Raw genomic sequence first — 20,084 nt, forward strand, 5'->3', positions numbered from 1 at the left:
GTATTGCAAGGAATTGAATTGTTTAGTGAGATTTTTTTCCCCCCAATGTGGTTTCCCTGGTTACTCATGTCAGCAAGTAAATTCCAGCTGCTTCATTTCCAGTTAAATAATAAATAATGTATACTTCCTGTATATTAGAAAAATTGTAAATTTGTATAGTGGCAGCGCTAGTTTTAGTTGATCAAAACAAAAATGATACTTTTGCTGCGGTTAAATCGTTCAGTTTATACATTTACCCATCCAATTTTCACCCCTTCCCTCCTCCTTCTCTGAAAGCAATGGCCATTATTTCTGTGTCAGAGCTTTGACAGTATGTGTTGGCAGTTTATCCTGTGCCCTTAGAGAAATGGGACCTCACAGTTATTGTGACATGACAAAATTGTATTGTTCTTTCCGTCTTTCTGTTTCTGACAACAAAAAGCAAGTTTGCCAAAAAATCTTTGATGAACGGAGGTTCTATTGATATGGTTCAAGCACTCAATTTAGCTGGTCCTATCGTTTCCTTCCAGCAGGCATCTGGGTAGCCAGCAAGAGCAGGAACTCAGACTGATTTTTTTCCCCCTTACTCTCTTAACTCAGAGTATCAAGATCAGTTGTAATTTATTTTTACTTTCTTATTTAAAACTGTGATTGCTCTCTACATGAGGTTGGGTTTCTCTTTGTCTATTGTTCGACCTGTTGCTGAATTAATTACAGGAGTACCCTGAAGTGTTGGAATTTTCTCTCACAATTAATTTATTTAATTTGACCTAAATTAAACCATTTGTGGTACAAAGACCAATATCCCTGATTCAGAATGATCTTGAAGGAATCCATTGCATGGGTTGGGCTCAGGCATACTTTGAATGTGGCCTTTGATAGCTTACTCTCTGATTGAGGCAGTGGAAGGAATAACAAATATGTGTGTTCCTGAAATAGGATTTCTCAAGGCTGGAAAGCCTGAGAGCTCATCACTTAGCTGATCTGATTAAAAAGTGGTAAAACATTCCCATAATACAGAAAGCAATACCAAGTGAGAAGATATCACAAGATTCAAATGTGCTTTGAGATTCAAGATAATTGGCCACATGCAGCCTTCGTTACATGTGCGTTGTTTAGTTGATCTTTGGTTCTTGCATTCTTTACTATGTTTTTGGAAAATTACATTGCTTACACTGCTGGATGGTGGAACATTTCAGTCTCATCTGAAGCCAATGAAAATGATCTGGCTACTGGTGATATCTTTGTAATTGTGTCTGGCTCAACTTGCCATAACTGTGTATCCTGCTGAATTTAAGTGTGGGAAGGAGAGACATGCAGATGATCTCTGCAAAATAAACCTCTCCAGCCATAATACAGGCAGATGGCCTCCAGTTCTTGCTGATTGCCATCTGCTGCTGAGTTGAGTCATGTGAACAATTCATCACACACTTATGAATTTGCTGGAAGTCTCAGAATGTTATACATGCAAATTATAGATATTTTCCCTTGAAAATGATCAGTCTATGAAGGGGAATGATCTTCCTGGAGGAAAGGAAACATAATTAGTGTCTGAAGTGAATTGAAAATGTCAGCTTCTTTTGTTTTCACAAAATTCCAGGAGACTACTTCCCTCGGAGGGGGAATCCTGAATTAATTGAAAAAAAGAGCTCCCCCCACCCTTATGTTTGCTAAAATGTTATGTATATTGGTTCTAAATAGCTTCTGATATATGTAAACAATTGCAGTGTCTCCATCAAAAACACCATATGTTGTATTTGTCAGCCATAAAATAGTTCATACAGAGCCTAATCCAGGACTTCAAACACAAATCTGAAACAGCCAGATGTGGACCATATCCTTATCTAAACGTGATTCAGTGTTTTGTAAACGCAGCAAAGACTGCCAGTGTGAACAGTTTAAAAAAAATTGACAACTAAACTAATATAGATAAGATTGTGTGTTAGCGCACCAACCTACAATACTGTGGATTTACAAGGGCCCAGAAACATGTTGCCTGCCCAATCTTTTAAGGATAGATGCAGTTTCATATGAGATACACAGATGCCTCATTCTGTGAAGAAAAACAACTGTCTCCATCTTTTTATGTGGCACTATTAATCATCTGATTTCTGTATTTCCTCGGCTCCCACATTAAAGGACAAGGTCAGATACACTGCTTCTAGAAAATTAAGTATCCAAATTATGATCATTATGATTGGCTGCCGTATCCAGCTGATTGAAGATGTGCTGAAAATTCTGTGCCTGAGGTAATTGAAATATTTCTGCCTTCATCAATGGCTCTGTTCTGCTTTGGAGGTTGACATGTGGTGTCGTTTGAACAATTTTATCCCAATTACAGTTATGACTCATGATACTCTTAATGCTGTTTTGAATGCAATGCTTGGGCTGTGGTTTGCAACAGATTAGCATTGAATAAACGCTTCATTGAGCACAAGGCTGAACTCACTTCACTTTCAGTCACTGTAATATTATTGAAGAGTTTACAAAAATGTTGGGATTATTCAGACATAAATAAAGTGCCATGTTTGATGTTTAACTTCTGTTAAACACTGGCAAAGTTTCACAATTAGTAGCAGTCTAATTTATATTAATTGCTGAGAGGATGTAAAATACTCATTGTCGTTTCTGAAAGGAGCTTCATTATATTTGCGAAAAAGGCAGCAAATGCCAATTACAATGGATGGAACTTTTTTTCAAATATATCGTTCAAAGGAAGGGATGAGGTTGTGGATTACAAACACTCATGTCTGAATTTGAGCAATGATAATACGGTATGTTCCACTGTTTTTAATCAGAACTGAATTATATCTCCCCTCACCCCCCAATGCCATTACCACCACGACCACCTCCATGACCACCCAAAGGTACAATCTTGAAATGAGTTTGCTGAATCTAAATCCAATTAATGGTCTACGGGAGAAACCAGACACCAAATCGTCATTTTAAACTAATGATATAATTTAAATGGCTCTTGTGGGAAATTGAAAGCTTTCACAACTGTACTGTTTTTAAGCCATATTATGGGGACAGTAGAGAAGGCCAAAAATATCAGCTTCACAATGATGGCGTGCCAAGATTTGTTCCCAAAATGTAGATAAATATTTCTACATTTTCTCCCGAAATATAGAAGTTTTTGTTGCAATTATTTACTAACAACAAATATGTTCAAAGAGTAAACAGAATACGCTTGCACTCATCTTAAAGCATGCATCATCCTCTTTTCAGATAGTCTGAGAATCAGCTCTACAAATGTTATTTGTTTGGCTCTGCCTGTATAATTTAACAGTCATGTTACCAGTGGAATGATACTTCGCACCAATGATGAACAGTTGACACACTTGTGTTACTGTTTATATCACTTGCTGACAAAGGCTGCAATGAATACACAAAGAAAGACTCTGCAACAGTGTCATTTGCTGCTGTGTTTAGTTCAGCTTACAAGAGTTGACAGTAAGCTACACATGTTATTGGCACACAATTGTACTGAGTGGTGGGTTCAGCTGTTGCTATCTATGGCAAATAATAATAATAATCTTTGCATCTTGTATAGTGCCTTGTTACTTTGTCGAAACATCTCCATTAAACTCACTTAGATAGCTGTTGCAGTAAACAGTGCTTTACTGGTTTTATGACTGGTTGAGACAAAGTGGAGAGAGAGATTCACACTGAATCAGACTATGCTATATTTGACTTGGGAGGGAGTTCAATGTAGACTTTGGGTTGATGCTCTAAAATAGAAACGTAGTTTTGGCTGCATTTACTGTAACATAGGGGTGGAGACGGCAGTGCGGTTAACTTAAAGAAAACCAAGGAAGGGAGAGCTGAGGAATGAACTGAACTATGAAGTTGCTCACGGTTTTGGTGAATTTGAGAGAGAGAGAGAGGCCAGAGAGGTTCCACTGAAATCACAAGTATTATTTGCCAGCTGCTTTCAACCCCTGTTAAAATCTAATTATTCTATTTTTTTTGCTTCTTTTAAAATTAAAACCCATGTACGTAGTAATTCAAAGTGCTTTACCAGAATTTCATTTCTAATTTATTTGTTGATCCTATCACGAATGTTATAAAACTAATTAAATTTTGTTGGCCTTGGTACACTGCAGCATGTAGGCTTGTCTAGTTGACTAAAGAAGATACAGCAAGCCATATTGTCCATGCCATTTCATCATATGTAAAAATATATTCATAGGAACTTTCTTAAGCTGAAAAGATGCAACACTGCTCGTAAGATTCACAGTGGGGTGGTCTGTTTTCTGTTCCTTCGCACTCCAACTCAAGTAAAAATAACTGCTCGCAGAGATATTCGGCTGCTGCAGAGTTCTTTAATAGCTGCCTGTTTCAGATCAACAGGATCACGATTAATGTGCCAGTCCTGCTGGATCCATTCAGTCACCGGCTGAGTGCTTGTGAAGGCCTCCATTTAAAGCCTCCATATTTAAAATGAGTATTGGTCATTTGTGAGACAATGCTGTGCACAAATTGATTGCCACATTCAACCACAAATAGCTAGTCACTCCACTTCACAGTAAATCCTGTGAAACGCTTTAGGGCATCCTTCTAATGTGAATGGTGATATACGAAAAGCAAGGTTTATTATTGCTATTATTTGATTATTATCCCATTTTCAGTTAGGCCGAGTAAGAATCTGATTCCTTAATTTGTTTTACTGTTTTACAGTGAACAGTAATTTCCCTGGCTGTGGCATGACCCTTCACACTAATGATAAACAGTTGATGCATTAGTGTTACTGTTTATATCATTTGACAAAGGCTCCATTCTATTAGAAGAAACAACACCATGGCAAATCTCTGCGTGTCTTGGTCTAGTGCTGTGTTTACTTTACAATAATGTGAGTGACTATAACTGTGCCTTTGGCTGCAAGCAAACACTTGAATGTGTTAGTCTCATTGCTCACGTGGCATTGTCATTCATCATCTTTACATACCACTTTATACAATATGTGGCAACAAAACATACTTCTCTTCTTGTATTCCTTCCAGCAAGAAATGCAAATACAGTAATGAATAGCACCATGGTGCAGCCTAGATAATTGCTACAATTTATATGCAACTTAATATTACAATTTAACACTTCAGTACTGATGATTGTGCATTCTCCTTGGCGTTTTGACTTACAGGAAGATATTATTGTCACTTGTTGCAGCTTTTGTCAACAACACATGGTTAGACATGGAAACACCATTTGGTTTTGGGCCCTTGGTATTGCAGATGTCTTGTTAGGTCCCAAGGCAGTTCTTACCACTACGCACCTTCACTTTCCAATAAAATACTGTAACTCCACATAGGGTCAATTTCAGAACCAGCACGAGATTAACTCAATACAGACCTGACAACTAAATTGCTAAACATGTGCTCATTTCCTACCAGTCCATAATTAAAAACGGGCAAATTCAGTCTGCAGTGTAGGTTTTAAATCAACAACTTTAATCAGAAACTTCTTTCTCAGGTATCAAAAAACATGAAAAGATCATAGTAAATAATCAGAAGTGACACTGGACAAATATCCAGATACCAACATTAACTTGGTATCCAATAAGCTTATAATGGAGACACGTGCATTGTTCAGTTTGAATCACCTGTATTTAAAAAAATTTAAGAAAACATGGAATAGATAACGACCATTCTCACTATCATCCCTATGCTTTCCAGAGTCCACATACAGTTTAATTTATCATAGACTTTAATCGGTTTATCTGTTCTCTTCTAGGCTTTAGTCTATCTTGAATTTTTTTTGTTTTTTTTCCTGAAAAGATTAGAAACCTGGAGAACTGTGTCCCAGTTTGAGTACTGACCTGAGACACACGTGTGAGAGCTTATCCCTTCTCACATCCTGAGTTGTTTCTGTCAGACCCGATCCTTCACAATTCACATTTTCTGAGCAGAAATCCTAAAACTTGGATTAACCTGAATTAATCTAAAACCTGGATTGAATAAATCTAAAAATTGATCTTATCCTTGTAAGAAGATTACCTGAATCAGAACATTTCCAATTTCCCAGCTGGTGACCGGTTCATAGCCTATCAAAGCATTTACTTTTTGACTTTCCTTTTGCTTTACATACGATTTACATGGAGGCATCGGTGAGAGTTTCTGAATGCATGAGAACTGGACTCACTTTGACATGGTCAGTATCTTACCATCGTTCAATACACGTTTCCAAGAGGGTGACTGAGAAAGATAATTTTCCCTTCAAAACTTAAATGAATCATCATTGTAGTGCAATTTGTAACTTTTAACCATTCAAAATGCTTCCAAATGGCTAATTGTCTCCGCCAATAATAATGATCCTTGGATGTTATATTGTGCCTTATGTCGTTAATTATTAATTATCAGTACTGGTTGATGATGGTGTCGATGGTTTTACAAGACTAGTTTTATCAAATATGTACCAACACTGGGGTAGTGCAGTGGAGCAGAGAAAGATTCTTGGACAAGCTGTTGTGGCTCACCTCTTAATAGCTGACTGAAGACCAGCACTGTCAGCAGCCTTGGTGAAGGTTGCCTTCATATCTTCAATGCTGCATATCCAACTTATTCACAGTCAGAACATTATATCCTAATTAGTGCTTAAAATAATTCTTAGCTTTGTTCTCAAAGATCCCTAGATCTGGGCAAAGGTTATTGTTGTCTTGCCAGACATTGCTGCATCAGGCATGGACTGTGGAGGCAGTTTTTGTGTAGTCTATGTCCTATTTAGTATTTGGAAAAGGCCTTGCCTGATAATTAGTAGATCATAATGTTCCGTATATTATATCCCAAAACGAGAATTTTTACGTAGAAAATATTAATTGGCATAATCAGGAAAAGTGCTACAGATTTGGGCGGAACTGAAATATCTTGGTTTTGCTCAGAGATCTGCTCATTTTAAAGCATTGAATAGAGGTAAGTATTCGATTTTACAAATTGCCTACTGTCAGTATCAAGGCCACCCAAAGTTGTGTATCCGATTCCTTTTGACTTTGTTTATTTCTGTTGCGGTTTCAGCACCTTGGGACGTCCTCCTGACGTGAAAAGCGCTATACTTCTTGTTGTTGAAAGGCGCTATACAAATGTAATTTGTTGTTATATACATGGTTATTTTGCAACTGTTTCATTACCTTTCCATTGGAAATGCTCAGAAAGGCACCACGGTAAACATCAGTTTCTAAATTTTATTTTTCTATTCTATACACCAGCCATCTTAATGGTTCTCCAGTGACATTGCCAATTTATATCAATTTAAAACATCTTTTCACTGTGGACTCACACCTGGTGAGACTGTCAGTAATGATGTCCCAAACTCATTTCAAGTTAGGAGCCTTACTGTCAGCAGAGAGACTAGACATATGTTAACCTATGAAGCTAATCCAATGAAATGGATCCCTTCTCATGAAATCAGAATTCCTGGTTTGGACTGTAACCCGTCTTGTGCCTCAGTTTTCTAATAGTGAATTCTCTGGCAACAGAGTTTACAACAATACTGTGATCATTATTTTTGCAGGTATATCAATTGTGGCAATTAAACCCTTCAGCTATCTAATTAAATAACTGACAAATTCAGAAGCTATTCGCAGTTCTCCAAACCAATCAGTGTAATGATTAAAGGGATACTGTTATCATGACATTATTTGATAAATCTTCCCTTTCTTGGCTTAGGATAGCAAACAAGTCATGCATCATTTTCGGCAAATTGATTCCAATTACAAGCGACACAATGATGAGCATCGAGGCAATTTGCAACATTGTGTTGAGTGTTTGTAAAGTTTTTACACTTTTTTCCTAAAAGATTAGTTTTAAATGTTTTATTTCAGGTGCATTAGATAAATTACCACATGCTGAGGAAGGAGCTAAAGGTTGCATTTCAAGCTCAGGATTTCAGTCATGGATACAAGCACCCCGGAACTACTTGACTGCATTTAACACCGGATAACCCTCTTGCGTGTCTATTATTTTGTACGTCATGATTATTAATATTCAGGTCTATTATCTGCAAGACTGAAACCATTTGGCTGTAAAGTCTGAAGATGAGATTAGGTGACAAAATTGCAGTATTTCTGGTTTTCAGCCCAGTTCCAAGAAAATCCTACTTTGTTTTCTGTAAGCTTCTTTCAAGGTCAAAGGACAAGGTTTAGACATTCGCAAATGTACTTGATACTAAATAGTTACGAAAAATTACAATGATCAACTTTAATGCTTGTGGCAAACTTCTGCAACTATGTAATCTGAAAATCACTCCACAGCAGATCGGTAGAACATGAACGAGTATTGATAGGATTCATTAAATGTGAATTAGATGGTAGCTCCATTAAACTACACATTCTTAAAGGTTATGTTCCGTCTTTATTGATGACATAGTTGCTCTTTGCAACATATGAAATCTCTGATTTTTATGATTAATATTTATGCCACCAGTGTGGGGGAAGAAGCACAGATTTTAGAACCTATTTGTTATTCAGTGGTAACTCATTTAGAATTGTTTATTTAATTAAGGGGGAAGAATTGTTCAACATGCTACTCTTTCTCAAAATAATCTCAGTGAGTACTCAGAAAATTTGTATTTTAATGCATTGCATAGGCTTATTCTGAATGTTTAACCCTGTGGCTTATTGGCACATATTCTAAATTGTCCGTCAGGAACGATGCATACCTGAACAAACGTGCTATTTCCCATTATATTACTCGTACCAAAAAAGAAAGTTAAACCAACACCAGCATAGGGAACTGTTCAGCTTTGGGTTGGGACTGGGCCTTGATTTGTAACTCAATTTTCTGTTCACAAGATTCCACTAAGGATAGACACATTCAGACGAATATACGTTCTCCTAAGATGGAGATATCTCACAAGACAGGATTTATCACATTCATCTGAGTGACCAACAACAACAACAAATTGCATTAATATAGCGTCTCGCAAGCAGGGTAGTGTCCCAGAGTGCCTGACAATGGCAGGGCACAATGCTGAAGAGGAAGGTCTTCATGCACGACCTGAAGATGGGGAAGGAAGGGGCAAGGTGGAGGGATAGAGGAATAGTGTTACAGAGTTTTGGGGCGTGGTGGCTGAAAGGGCAGCCACTAATGGTGGAATGGAGGGCACAAAGGACATGCAAGAGTGGAGGCAGCGGGTAGTGGGTTGGGGAGTAAGCAGGTCAGAGAGGTAGGGAGGTGCCAGGGCATGAAGGGATTTGAAGATGAGTATGAGGATCTTCAAACCGATCTGTTCGGCGATATGGAGCCAGTGGAGCCTGGTTAGAACTGGTGTGATGGGAATACAGATCAACATAGATTAGAAATTCAGTTTCATTCACTTGTAGAATAAATTAGAAATTCTGCAATTTTCTGCAGAATGTATCTAAACATTTCCAAGTCAAAATTACCAGGTTTCCAACTGTCACCAAAGGAAAGAAGGGTAGCTTTAAAATGAGGTGAGTTAGATATGCCAAATATGTGATGAATTTCACAGCTCATGAGCTTCATTGCTCTGAAATTTAACAGCAAACAGTAAGTACAAGATGAGGCTTAACATGGCAGCAGTAGTGTACAGTGTTCCAGACTTGCTGAATCGTCTTTTAAAAAGAATACTTCTGCATCCATTGAATCAATAGAATGTTTTAAATGAAGGTGTATTCTAACCCTTGTTTATCTCTGCAATCGACAATTGGAATCGACTTGAGATAGCTACAGGGCGAGAGGGGCTTTCATGCGGATGAAAGAATAGCCATAGTTTACCATTATTAACAGCTCAGTAGATCATCTCCTAATTTCTGGTCATATCTGAAACGTCAATCTTATTATAATCTTTGTGTTGCTGGCAGTTTTGCTATGAATTTCCTGCATTTCTGCTTTTGTTTCAGATTTCCTGCTGTCAGTTTTGTTTTACTTCTACCAACAGGATTATTTACCTGGTAGCATTTATGCAATGTGTTTGCCTTGGACAATATTTCCTGCAGTACAATCACTCAAGAACTAGAAGGCGTTGAAAGTTAGTTAGAAATTATCCAGGGTGTGTTTTATCATGTGAGAGAATATCTGTTTTAAATGGATCGATTGAACAAAAAGATGTTACAACAATATTTTTAAAGAACTACAATCCTCTCTGTGATTTTAATCTCTCATAGTCTGGGATTTATTATTTTTAAATTGCTTGCTATTTTTACTACAAATGCCCCAGTTTTTTTACCTTTGTTTAACTAGGTTTCAGCCTGGTGTAATTGGTGTACACTCACCTCTGAGTCAGAATATTATGAGTTTGAGGCCCCACATTGGGACTTTAAACTCATCATTTAGTCTGACACTCAGATGCAGTGCTGGTGGAGTGCATCTCCATTGTTGGAGGTGCCGTCCTTCAGATGAGATTTGACACTAATTTTCCACCTTATTGTTCACGGGAATTTTAAAAATTCCACAGCACTATTTCAACATTAGCCATTCAGTGCACAGCTGTTTGTGGGACACTGCCTTGTGAAATTGGATGCTGCATTCCTTTACAAAAAATATGCAGTCACCATCCTATAGAAAGTCTGGTGAGGACCTGTGACATTTAATGATGTGAAATTACATGTACCATGTAAAATGAAAAAAAATTATATTATTATCCAATAAGAGGAATGTAGGTAATACTTCTTTCAGCTTGTATTCTCCCGATAACTAGTAGTGACATCACTAAAACTGGATCCAAATAATTTGGTGTTAATTATTTAGCTAGATCAAACCCATTTTTTTTACTGATTTCATCAGCACATTTCTTACCAAGCTCCACTGACTCCCTGTCTCTCAAAGTATCAGTTTCAACATCTTCCAGTATTGACCATCAATCCCCCAAATAAAATTAGTCATTCAGTTCATGACTTTTGTGGCACGTTGTTTTTGTGCAAATGCTGCTGCTTCTGCCTACAAAATACAGTCACTACAATTTACAGTAAATCTTGTGAAGCAATTTGAGACATCCTAATATGAAAGGTGTTATTTCAAATGCAAGGATTATTATGATGATTGTTATTATTGATAGTACTATAACGGCATCAATCAAGATCTGAGCTTGATGAGGTTTAGATGATGTGACCTGAAATATTCAGATCAAGGCCAGTTTGCTCGTCCCTATCAGCTGTCATTCTGTTCCAGATGCATGGGACTCTGCTGTGTGTGGAATAGAATGTCCCATCCCTATCATATTTGTTATTCTTTATCCAAGCTATCAATGCTGCATTTATAAAGAGAGACTTGTCTTTTCTGGTTTGGGGCAATATCATGTATCATTTTAATCCTAGTGTACGCAGAAAAGGCCAAGGGACACATTTTGCTACAGTTTGCAAAACAAAAAGATGCACCATCCGTGAAGATGTTTTTTTGCTTGAAATTGTACAGAAGAGACCGTCTAAATTGCATTGATCGATGACGGAAGATTTTAGGAGCAGCTCTGAGCTACAATGGAGACTCTGTCTGTCTCTGTCTGGAAATACATCGCACCTGCAGTATCTTATATTTCACATAGAGGCACCTGTAGGTAGGAATGACATTGTTCCAGATAATAAAAAAGAGTTATTATTTGCGACTTGGAGTTGTTGTTGACTTCCATTACAGAGAGCCACAATTTTAAACCTGGTGTCATTACCATTGTCCTTTCTATGAGTTCCTATGAAACACCTGCAGTTGAAATAATTGAAACATTTCCCATAAGATTCAATAAGCTTTGTTTTACAACCCTAGAGATCCTAGTCTTTTGAATTGGATACAGTATTCATCAATCTGTTTTTGTAAGAGCTTGCTTGTGTCTATCGTTGAGGAGGGGCATTCACTACAATCAGATGATGTGCCTTTTACACAATAGCTCAACTTATGAAATTAAACTTGCATTAAAATTTATATACTTTTCAAATTGAAGAGTGCGATGAAAATAAAGAAATGGAGTCAGGAAAGAATATAAAGCAAGCTTGTAGTCTCCATTTTTTCTTAAAAAAAGGTTTAAATAAGCATTGTTTGCAATGGCACACACAAACCTTTTTCCCCTGAGGCTTACTTTGGCAGAATTCCAATAATGCATGTTTAAAATTCATTGGATTCATCCAGTGTCACAAACTCCCATAAGGCTATATTAATGAAATTATGGGCAAAATGGGATTTTCTCAGATTTTATGAGCTGGGAGGTTGACGGTGCTTTAGAATTGAGAGGGTTCAAGCTTCTGGTCAACAATAGTCATCCTTACTCTGTATTAACTAACCCAATTGCAGATGGACAGCTTCTTTCAGAAGGTACACACCTAACTAAATTATGCACTTATTAAAGAAACAGCATGGCAATAAAAGGGACAGTCTTCTCAGATTGAACCTTACGATTAATGGGTCTGTCTCCCAATTACTCTACTCAAGGTCAGTCAATATCACAGAGAGGAAGCTGTCCTTACCAGAAGCAGAGTGCAGACTCTCCAGGCTCCAATACCTCGATAGGACTCCTCTAAAGCCATAACTGCTGTCAGACTCCGAGCCAGGAGACAGCCCTGAACTGCCACTGCTACTGTAGCTGCCTGCTGTGTGTGGCCCACTCGGCTCGCCGCATTGTTGGGTCCTCATGCAGAAAGACAGGCTGGCGAGGGCTCCCTCTTTGCTGTGGTCAAGTCAGCCCCGAGTCTGGGTCTGTATGTGTATGTGTCTGTATTGCAGTCAGCCTTTGGTGTGTGGTACCTGCTGCTGCCTGGTGATAGACTGTCTGCAGATTGCTCAGTGAGCAGGATCTGCATCATTCACATCCACAAATACAGTGACATCATGGGGCTCCTTTGAGGGGGCTCCCTGAGTTGACAGTAGTGCTTGTTAATACGTCTACATACAGAAGGAAAATTATTGCCTTTTGTGGGGTGGGGGAACCAACACTCTCTTCCAGTACTATTGCAAATGAATCCTAAATCAATGTAGCTTGATGGTATGTGTTTAATGCGCTACGAATTTTGAAAATAATCGTATTTTTGTTGTCTTAAAGGTGAGGTGGATTTATTTTTTTGTCACGAAGAAGGGAAGGGTACAGTTTTTGGAATTTTGTTAAATGATTTATTTTATTTTCCCTGTTCTTTGCACCTCCCCATGACAATCCCATGTCCCTAGGCTCAGGCGTTTGCTGAAATCTTCTAATCTGTTGACACAGTCTAACAGCAGAGTTTTACACAAGAATTTGAGAGGAAAGATCCCTTGAATGTGAAAAATCATCAGAATCTCATTTTTCACTGCATTAAAATAGCAAATTGCTCCCTCCCAGCAATAGCCTCCCCCACCTTTCAAGTTATTTGAGAATGAATAAAGGCAAGTGACACCAATATCAATGGCAAGCTATGTGGCTTTAGCTGGTTAAAAAATTAGCCAGTAGAGATTGCAATGATTCTTGCTTTTACTGTAGCTCCTCTGACATCTGCTTGCTTGTGACTTTAGTAAACCACCTCTTCATTGTAATTTCTTTTGTTGATTTGTTTTCAAAGAAAGTGTGTTCATTTTACATTTCGCTGGATATAATAATGGTGCAGTTTGTTTGACTGGTAATCACAATGAGAGATTGGCAGATCGAGGGGATTCAGTGCCTTTTGAAAACCATGAGGGTGAAGCTGGAATAATGGTGCCTCTGAACCCTGAGATTAGATTCCATCTTTGAAATAATTCCTGGATGTGTACTGTCATTTATAATAACTAGGGTGGGATTGATGAGCAGTTTTGCTCTGTTTATTGCCAGCTGATGTCAAAAGCTAATGCACTCTGGTGCCTCTACAATGTGATGGGTCCACAATTAAACCTTTCTGGCACAATCATCAAGAGTTCATTGACAGACAAAAAACGACCAGGAAAATGTTAGGGCTTTTATATACCGTATTATGAAATAAGTGTATTCCAATCATTCATACAATTTTCAGAGTTCATTCGGTCAGCTCACTCTCATACTATAATGAATCTGGAATAATTCCCACCTAGCAAACTTGACACATTTATGCAAGACAGAATTTGAGAGTGAATTGTATTGCAGTGACCCTCAGTGGTGAAAACTGAACATGGCATTTATACCACAAAACTATAGAAATGTCCCAACAAAGGAGGGGTCCATACAACCCATTTTTTTGTGTCAACATTTGGTTCTCCAAGAAGCAATTCATCCTAATCATAATTACCTGTAACCTCTAATATCCTTCTTCTGCACATGGCTGTCTAATTCTCTCTTAAATTACCCCCAAATGGTTCTTATGTAATAGCTACCCTGGCAAATCATTCCATACTGTAACAACCCTCAGGGAGAAAAACTTCTTTCTAACCTCTCCTTTTACTCGTCAGGCACAGTGATTCCATGCCCTCATGCCTTCGAATCCACAGAAATACATAGAATGATACAGCACGAAAACAGGTCAAACAATTTGTGATGGTGTTGTATTCCACATAAGCTTACATTCCCTCCTAATCCCCTTACCCATACTTCTCTAATTCTTTCAAAAGCTTTTCAGTATTTTAAACACCTTTCACATATCATTCCTCATCCTTCTCTGCTCTGTACATTTTAGAGCATCTAGAATTTGGCAAACTATTGAATTCAGTCTTAAAACTGGAATCCATTCGTGTCATTTGTAAAAGATTTTCCAGGAAACCAACTTCAAGATTAAGGGTGTATTTAAGAAATTGCCATTTTCTGGGATGCTGTAAAATGCTTCATAAATGAAGTAAATCTAAACCCAGGTGAAGTCTACTCCTCTGTGATTCTATGAAGGTAGAACATTTAGTGAATGAATATTACATTTCTCCACTCTGCTATCTATTTATTCATTATAACATGGTCCAACAAAAATGGTTCAAAGAAAACAGACCAAAAAGCATTTCAGTTGGATAAGATGCTGTCATTTCAGCTGTTTAAGATCACAAGCCAGCCATGGGAAAGGCGGTGTGTAATTCTAAACTTGAATTTACACAAGATTTTTTTTGTGCAGAGTAAATGAGGTAAGATAAGTGGGAGGAAAAAAATGATACAAGGACAGTACTGTTTTCAGCTTACAGAAAGACGAATTAAAATATCCACTAACTGTTAGAATCCTTGTACCGATTTGTAAAATTTATGCCTGCAAGACATCACAGGGATTTCAGCAGAGCTTGATTTACTGATGTTTATTCGAATAGTAGGTGCTATCACTTAGTGTTTTACAGCACTGGGTTACATCACTAATTCAGTAGAGTTCTTTTTAAATTGGATTGCTCCCATTACCATAAAAAGTATTACATACCAGGTGTGGTCATCCGCTGTTTGAACCCTATACAGTCCAGCCCTGTTGGTGTGCTCCTGGAGAAGGTAAGAAACCTCAGGGGAATGTCTTCGAAGTTAGAAGAAAGAGGTGACAGGAAGGAAAATGTCATTCCCACCTACAAACAGGATAAATATGTCAGTACACCCACTTTATCTACATTGAGAATTGCTAGTACTGTTGTGCACAATATATTTGATCTCAGAGACCAAATGTCCCCTCTGTAATAGAGATCCAAACATACAAAAGTAAAGACTGAGATACATGAATGACATTTTTTGTACATTCATTAGTTAAAATAATAAATATAAGATTGTGATAAATATAAGTTGTGCTGTTGCTGTATCAATCACGGTTTGCAAATAACAATTGGTTCAGATTACATTTTCCGTATTATAATTTTTTTTGTGATACATTTGCTCAGTGAATGAAACAATTGAACATAAGATGGCTTGTTCAGGAAGATTTTACACTGTGCACTTCTGTACTGGCATCAAATTTATTCGTAAAATAAAATTAATAATTGCTTGCCAAACAGAGTGAAACCCAAGTGGTAGAAAGAGACCTAAAGGGAAAGCTGGAGGAAGTTCCTAATTTAAGCAACCATTGTGAAGAATGCAATCTTCCATTGCAATCCATTCAGAGCACCCTGGAGATGGACTGAAATTTATTCAGGTCCATCATTAATGAAAGGTGAATTAGAACAAAGGAGTTTTCAGAAAATGGTCTGTGCCTGAAGCTGTACCTTTGCATTGAGAACATAATAAAGTGAACAGGAGTGAAAACAGAAAGATTATTGATGATCAGAGAGAGAGAGATGAAGATCCCATTTCCAAATTGTGATAAGAGTTTCCACCAAAATAGTCAAAATAACAGAACAGAAAAAAAATAGGAATTAGGAATTTTACTAGAAATTCCCAGGAGACCTTTCCTATCTATTCTAATTTTACTAATTAGATATTATTGTGGATGGTCTTCAAGAAATCTTAACTGCAAATTTCATGAATCACTAATATAACCTTTCTGTATCACTTCCTGCTTCATCCTGTTCTTTTCTTTAAATCTTAACTTACATAGCTTCTAAAATCCAGTGAACCTCTAACTGTTCTGAGTTTCTAGAACAGTGATAACACAAACCGAACACAGTAGGACAGTGATGGAAAGGACAGTTTGTGAAATGAATTACCCTGTGCACACAGAGCTGAAAGAGGAAGGCTGAAGGTATTTAAGAGACAAGAGTTGACAGGACTTCACAGGACTCATTGCGTATCTTACTTCAGTTTGGCCCTCAGAGGTAGCCCTCCAGTGCTTAGTTCTACTGTCCTGAAGTTCTTCAACCAACTTTCTTCTTCTAATTTTTCCTTCTTCCACCAACAATTCATCTGAGTAACATCGTTTGCAGGACAGGGAAGAACATTCTGTATCTTCATCAATGTCCATTTTATATTTTCTCTCCTGCTCAGTGTGGCAAAATGACCAGGAAAGTTGTCCAAAGTCTGAGAATGGCCGCTGCTGTAGACAGTTCAGTTGGGGTTTCTGCAGCATTGAAGGCAGTTTTGTATTCTTTTCCTGCATTGTTTGATTTGGATATTTAGAGGCTTCCTGCGTGGCAGTTTCAGGTAGAGAAATGTTTGAGATTCAGACATCAAGGGTATGAAGGTGCATACATGTGATGTAATGTAATGATTCAGGGGTAGGATTAACAGCATTTTTTCATAAATATCAACATTGTGTTCTAGTATAACAGAATTAATATCCGCTTTGCTGTGGATTTTTCTTTATAAAACAGACTGTGCTCACTATTAGTTTATACATTCTGACTACGTTCTCCACCTTTCCCAACTAGATAACAAACCAAGCCAGACACCTAACTGAGACACACCCTAACTTCAAAATCTATTTGGCAACATCATATGTACAGTTTTACATCATATACATTTATATAAGCACTTGATAAATATAAATTTCATTGTTATATATGTTTGCAATTAGGACGTGGGAAATACTTGACAATTGTACAGCAGACTCATAGCTCATGAACCAGATATTCCCTGTTTCCCAGTAATAAGCATCTGGTATTCCAGTTCTAGTTATGGAGTGTCTGAAAATGATTTTGTACTTTAATTTATAGTTTGTTAATCTCATAAGCAGAAAATTGAAGATTGCAGTAGTCTACTAATGTGAAGTGGCCATAAGAACTTGTGAAGTCAGGGCTGCAGGGAGTCTATTGCAACAACTGGGTGCAGTGAGATGGAACCAGTATTCTGCATTGGGAGATTCTGCATTGGTGGACAGATATTTGACAGGGATGGCGGGAGGGGTAGGAACTAGATGCAACACTGTCTCAGACAAGGAGTAGATGTATGCTGTGTGTGGTAACTTGATTTTCATGCTTTGTAATTTTATTAATTTAGGATCACCCAAATGGTTCTTCCTACAAACGTGGCATGACATTTGTCTAATTATATGTGTTGCACATAATGCTGTACTGTTAAATTAGGTACCGCACTTCATTATACTGGGGCCATGTAACAGAGAATTGGTGTCAAGGAACCACATTTGATGCCAGCCGATGTTGACCTTGGCACAAGAAGTGAACAGAGATTGCTGGTTTAGCTTCATATCAGTTCAAATAAGGTCCCTGACAAATGCATCATTTATGTTCCTGCTATAGCTGTATGTCAGGAAATAATATTGCTGTATATACCTAGTGGGAAATACATTTGGTTCATTTTAGCCAGTTCAGTATTTTAAACTTAAAATATTTCAGCTGTATTTCTCTGAGGTTCGCTCTTTGAGTAGATCGTTCCATTTACACCTTTTACAAAGCTATTGGACACAGCGGCATGCTCTGCATGACATACCTTTTTATGTAGTGAAGTCTGAGGCAGATGCAATTATCCAAGTGTTTAAAAAAAAGTTACCTTCCTCTAATTTGGGTCAAAATGGAAATCATAAGTGTGATTCGTGCAATGACTAACAACGGACAGCAGGGGGTGCATTACTTAGATTCATCCTTATTGGCTACGAGATGTTGTTTTACTTTAAGACCATTTCAATGTTAATATATTTTAAGATAGTTATACTTAATAATTGGTTGCTATTACGTCTGCTCCTCTTTTAAAGGCGATGACTCATATTAGGGTTCAGACACACTGTAATTGTCCAAGATACAAAATACGTTGAAAGAGAGCCTTGATTTTCAATGCTACAAGTGTTTCTCCCATCTACAGAATCTTATTACATCAGTTTTACATTTTAAAAATGCATGCACATACAAATTTGTTTTTTTAAAAATCTTTTGAGTTGCAGTTTCATATTAATGACCTATGATGTTATAGAATAAAAGAAAATATCTTAACATCCAAAACACATTTATTTTTCCCTTTATATTTTGAGTTTGATATTTTTTATCTTCCCCTAAATGATTGCGTGTAGTTACTTAGTCTTAACCTTCACTTCCCATTCCAGGACTGCACCTAAACCTGTATATCTGAGGTAAAGAATGCACTATTCCTTTTACACCTATTTTCAAAACATTTGAATTGTTTCCAACAATGGCATTAGATGATTTACTTATTTCCATTGGAATTTATTACTGGGATTTAGTGATTTATCTTATTCCACTCCTCAAACTGACCACCAGTTAATCACTATAATTTCAACAGTTCATTGTGGCTGATTCTTAACATTCATACCATACAATGAATAACTGTGAATAACAAAAATGCAAGAGGTGGCTTGAAATAGTCAAAATAGTTTCTTTTCCTGTATAATTATCATTAGTATAATTAGCTTAGCATCCATTATAAATGATTATTTCTAGCAGAATTTTCAGAACAATTTATGAATCACTTACCTCATCTTTTGGTATATCAATGACAGAAGAAGTTATATTTAGACTGGTTTGTGACTGACTGCTAATACCACTATCCTCTTTCTGACATTCATTATCCAATGATTGTACTGAGAAAATAAGACTTCCTCTTGGTTTCAGTGCGATTGTCCTCTCAGAGCCTTCTGACATTCCATCTGTTATCTTACTAGAATCGAGGGAAGTCCAAGATGAAGTGCTAGTTCTTGTAGAGGAACGAAAACTTCTTCGAAGGCTTAGCCGTGGACTTTGTGGTTTCGGGCTCATAGGCTTTGAGGGGAAAGCAGCATCCATACATTCTAAATTCGCAGTTCTCACCCTTGTTGGGCTCAATTGATTAAATAGATTATGTGAATTAGATTGACTTAGTGGAGTTTTCAAACCATCATCATTTTCGAGGCAACTGTCAGATGTTAACGTGAGACTTAATCCATTTGGTGATGCCATTTTTGTCCTCTGTTCCATTGGTGTATTAACCTCAGGACGTTCCATGTAATTGTCACATGGCTGGATATTGCTTGACATGACAGGAGATACAGATGGACTAGAAGCGGTTATTGGAGGAGGACCATCTATTTTCTCTGTTGAGGTTCTCTTTGCATGTTCACTAGATACCTGAGACTGTGATTTTCCACACTGACCTTCTCCACCTGAGGCATTTGAGGTGCTTGACAGACTCAACCGTTTTGTGGAGTCCAACTCACTCAGCTTCATAAATCTTCTCCACAACATATGTCGTGACTTTCCTTCATCCCCTTCACTTTTCTTAGTAGATTTAGCACTTTGATTAGAACTATCTTTCTCTGCAGATTTTGACTCAAAAAAACTTGAGATTGATTTATTCGCAAAAGCCCGTTTTACTCTAAGGTTCAGGCTATCGGCACTTTTGCTCTTTTTGTACCTATTTTCTGTGGCAGCAGTTAATTTGATACTTTGTTCCTCAGCATTACTGTCATCTCCTTCAGTGGAATCTGTACT

The 20,084-nt window shown here is 37.5% G+C and overlaps 1 protein-coding gene across 3 annotated transcripts in view; it reads right to left on the reverse strand.

The window, feature by feature from the left end:
* Positions 1-19,098, reverse strand: part of arhgef4 (Rho guanine nucleotide exchange factor (GEF) 4) — a 44,930-nt gene extending 25,832 nt beyond the window's left edge. For 2 of the 3 annotated variants that reach the window (XM_007909166.2, XM_007909108.2), the window contains exons 1-3: positions 19,092-19,098; positions 16,508-16,834; positions 15,215-15,350 (exon numbers count right to left, since the gene is read on the reverse strand). In XM_007909166.2, the coding sequence (XP_007907357.1) occupies positions 15,215-15,350; positions 16,508-16,807 (436 nt within the window). In that variant the 5' untranslated portion in view covers positions 16,808-16,834; positions 19,092-19,098. Of the gene's footprint in view, positions 1-12,379; positions 12,483-15,214; positions 15,351-16,507; positions 16,835-19,091 lie in introns of those variants that run through there. The other variant, XM_042339274.1, reaches the window with a different exon arrangement.
* Between the last annotated feature and the right edge of the window lie 986 nt (positions 19,099-20,084).

This window comes from Callorhinchus milii, unplaced genomic scaffold (genome assembly GCF_018977255.1).
Source record: "Callorhinchus milii isolate IMCB2004 unplaced genomic scaffold, IMCB_Cmil_1.0 Scaffold11, whole genome shotgun sequence".
Lineage (NCBI taxonomy): Eukaryota > Metazoa > Chordata > Chondrichthyes > Chimaeriformes > Callorhinchidae > Callorhinchus > Callorhinchus milii.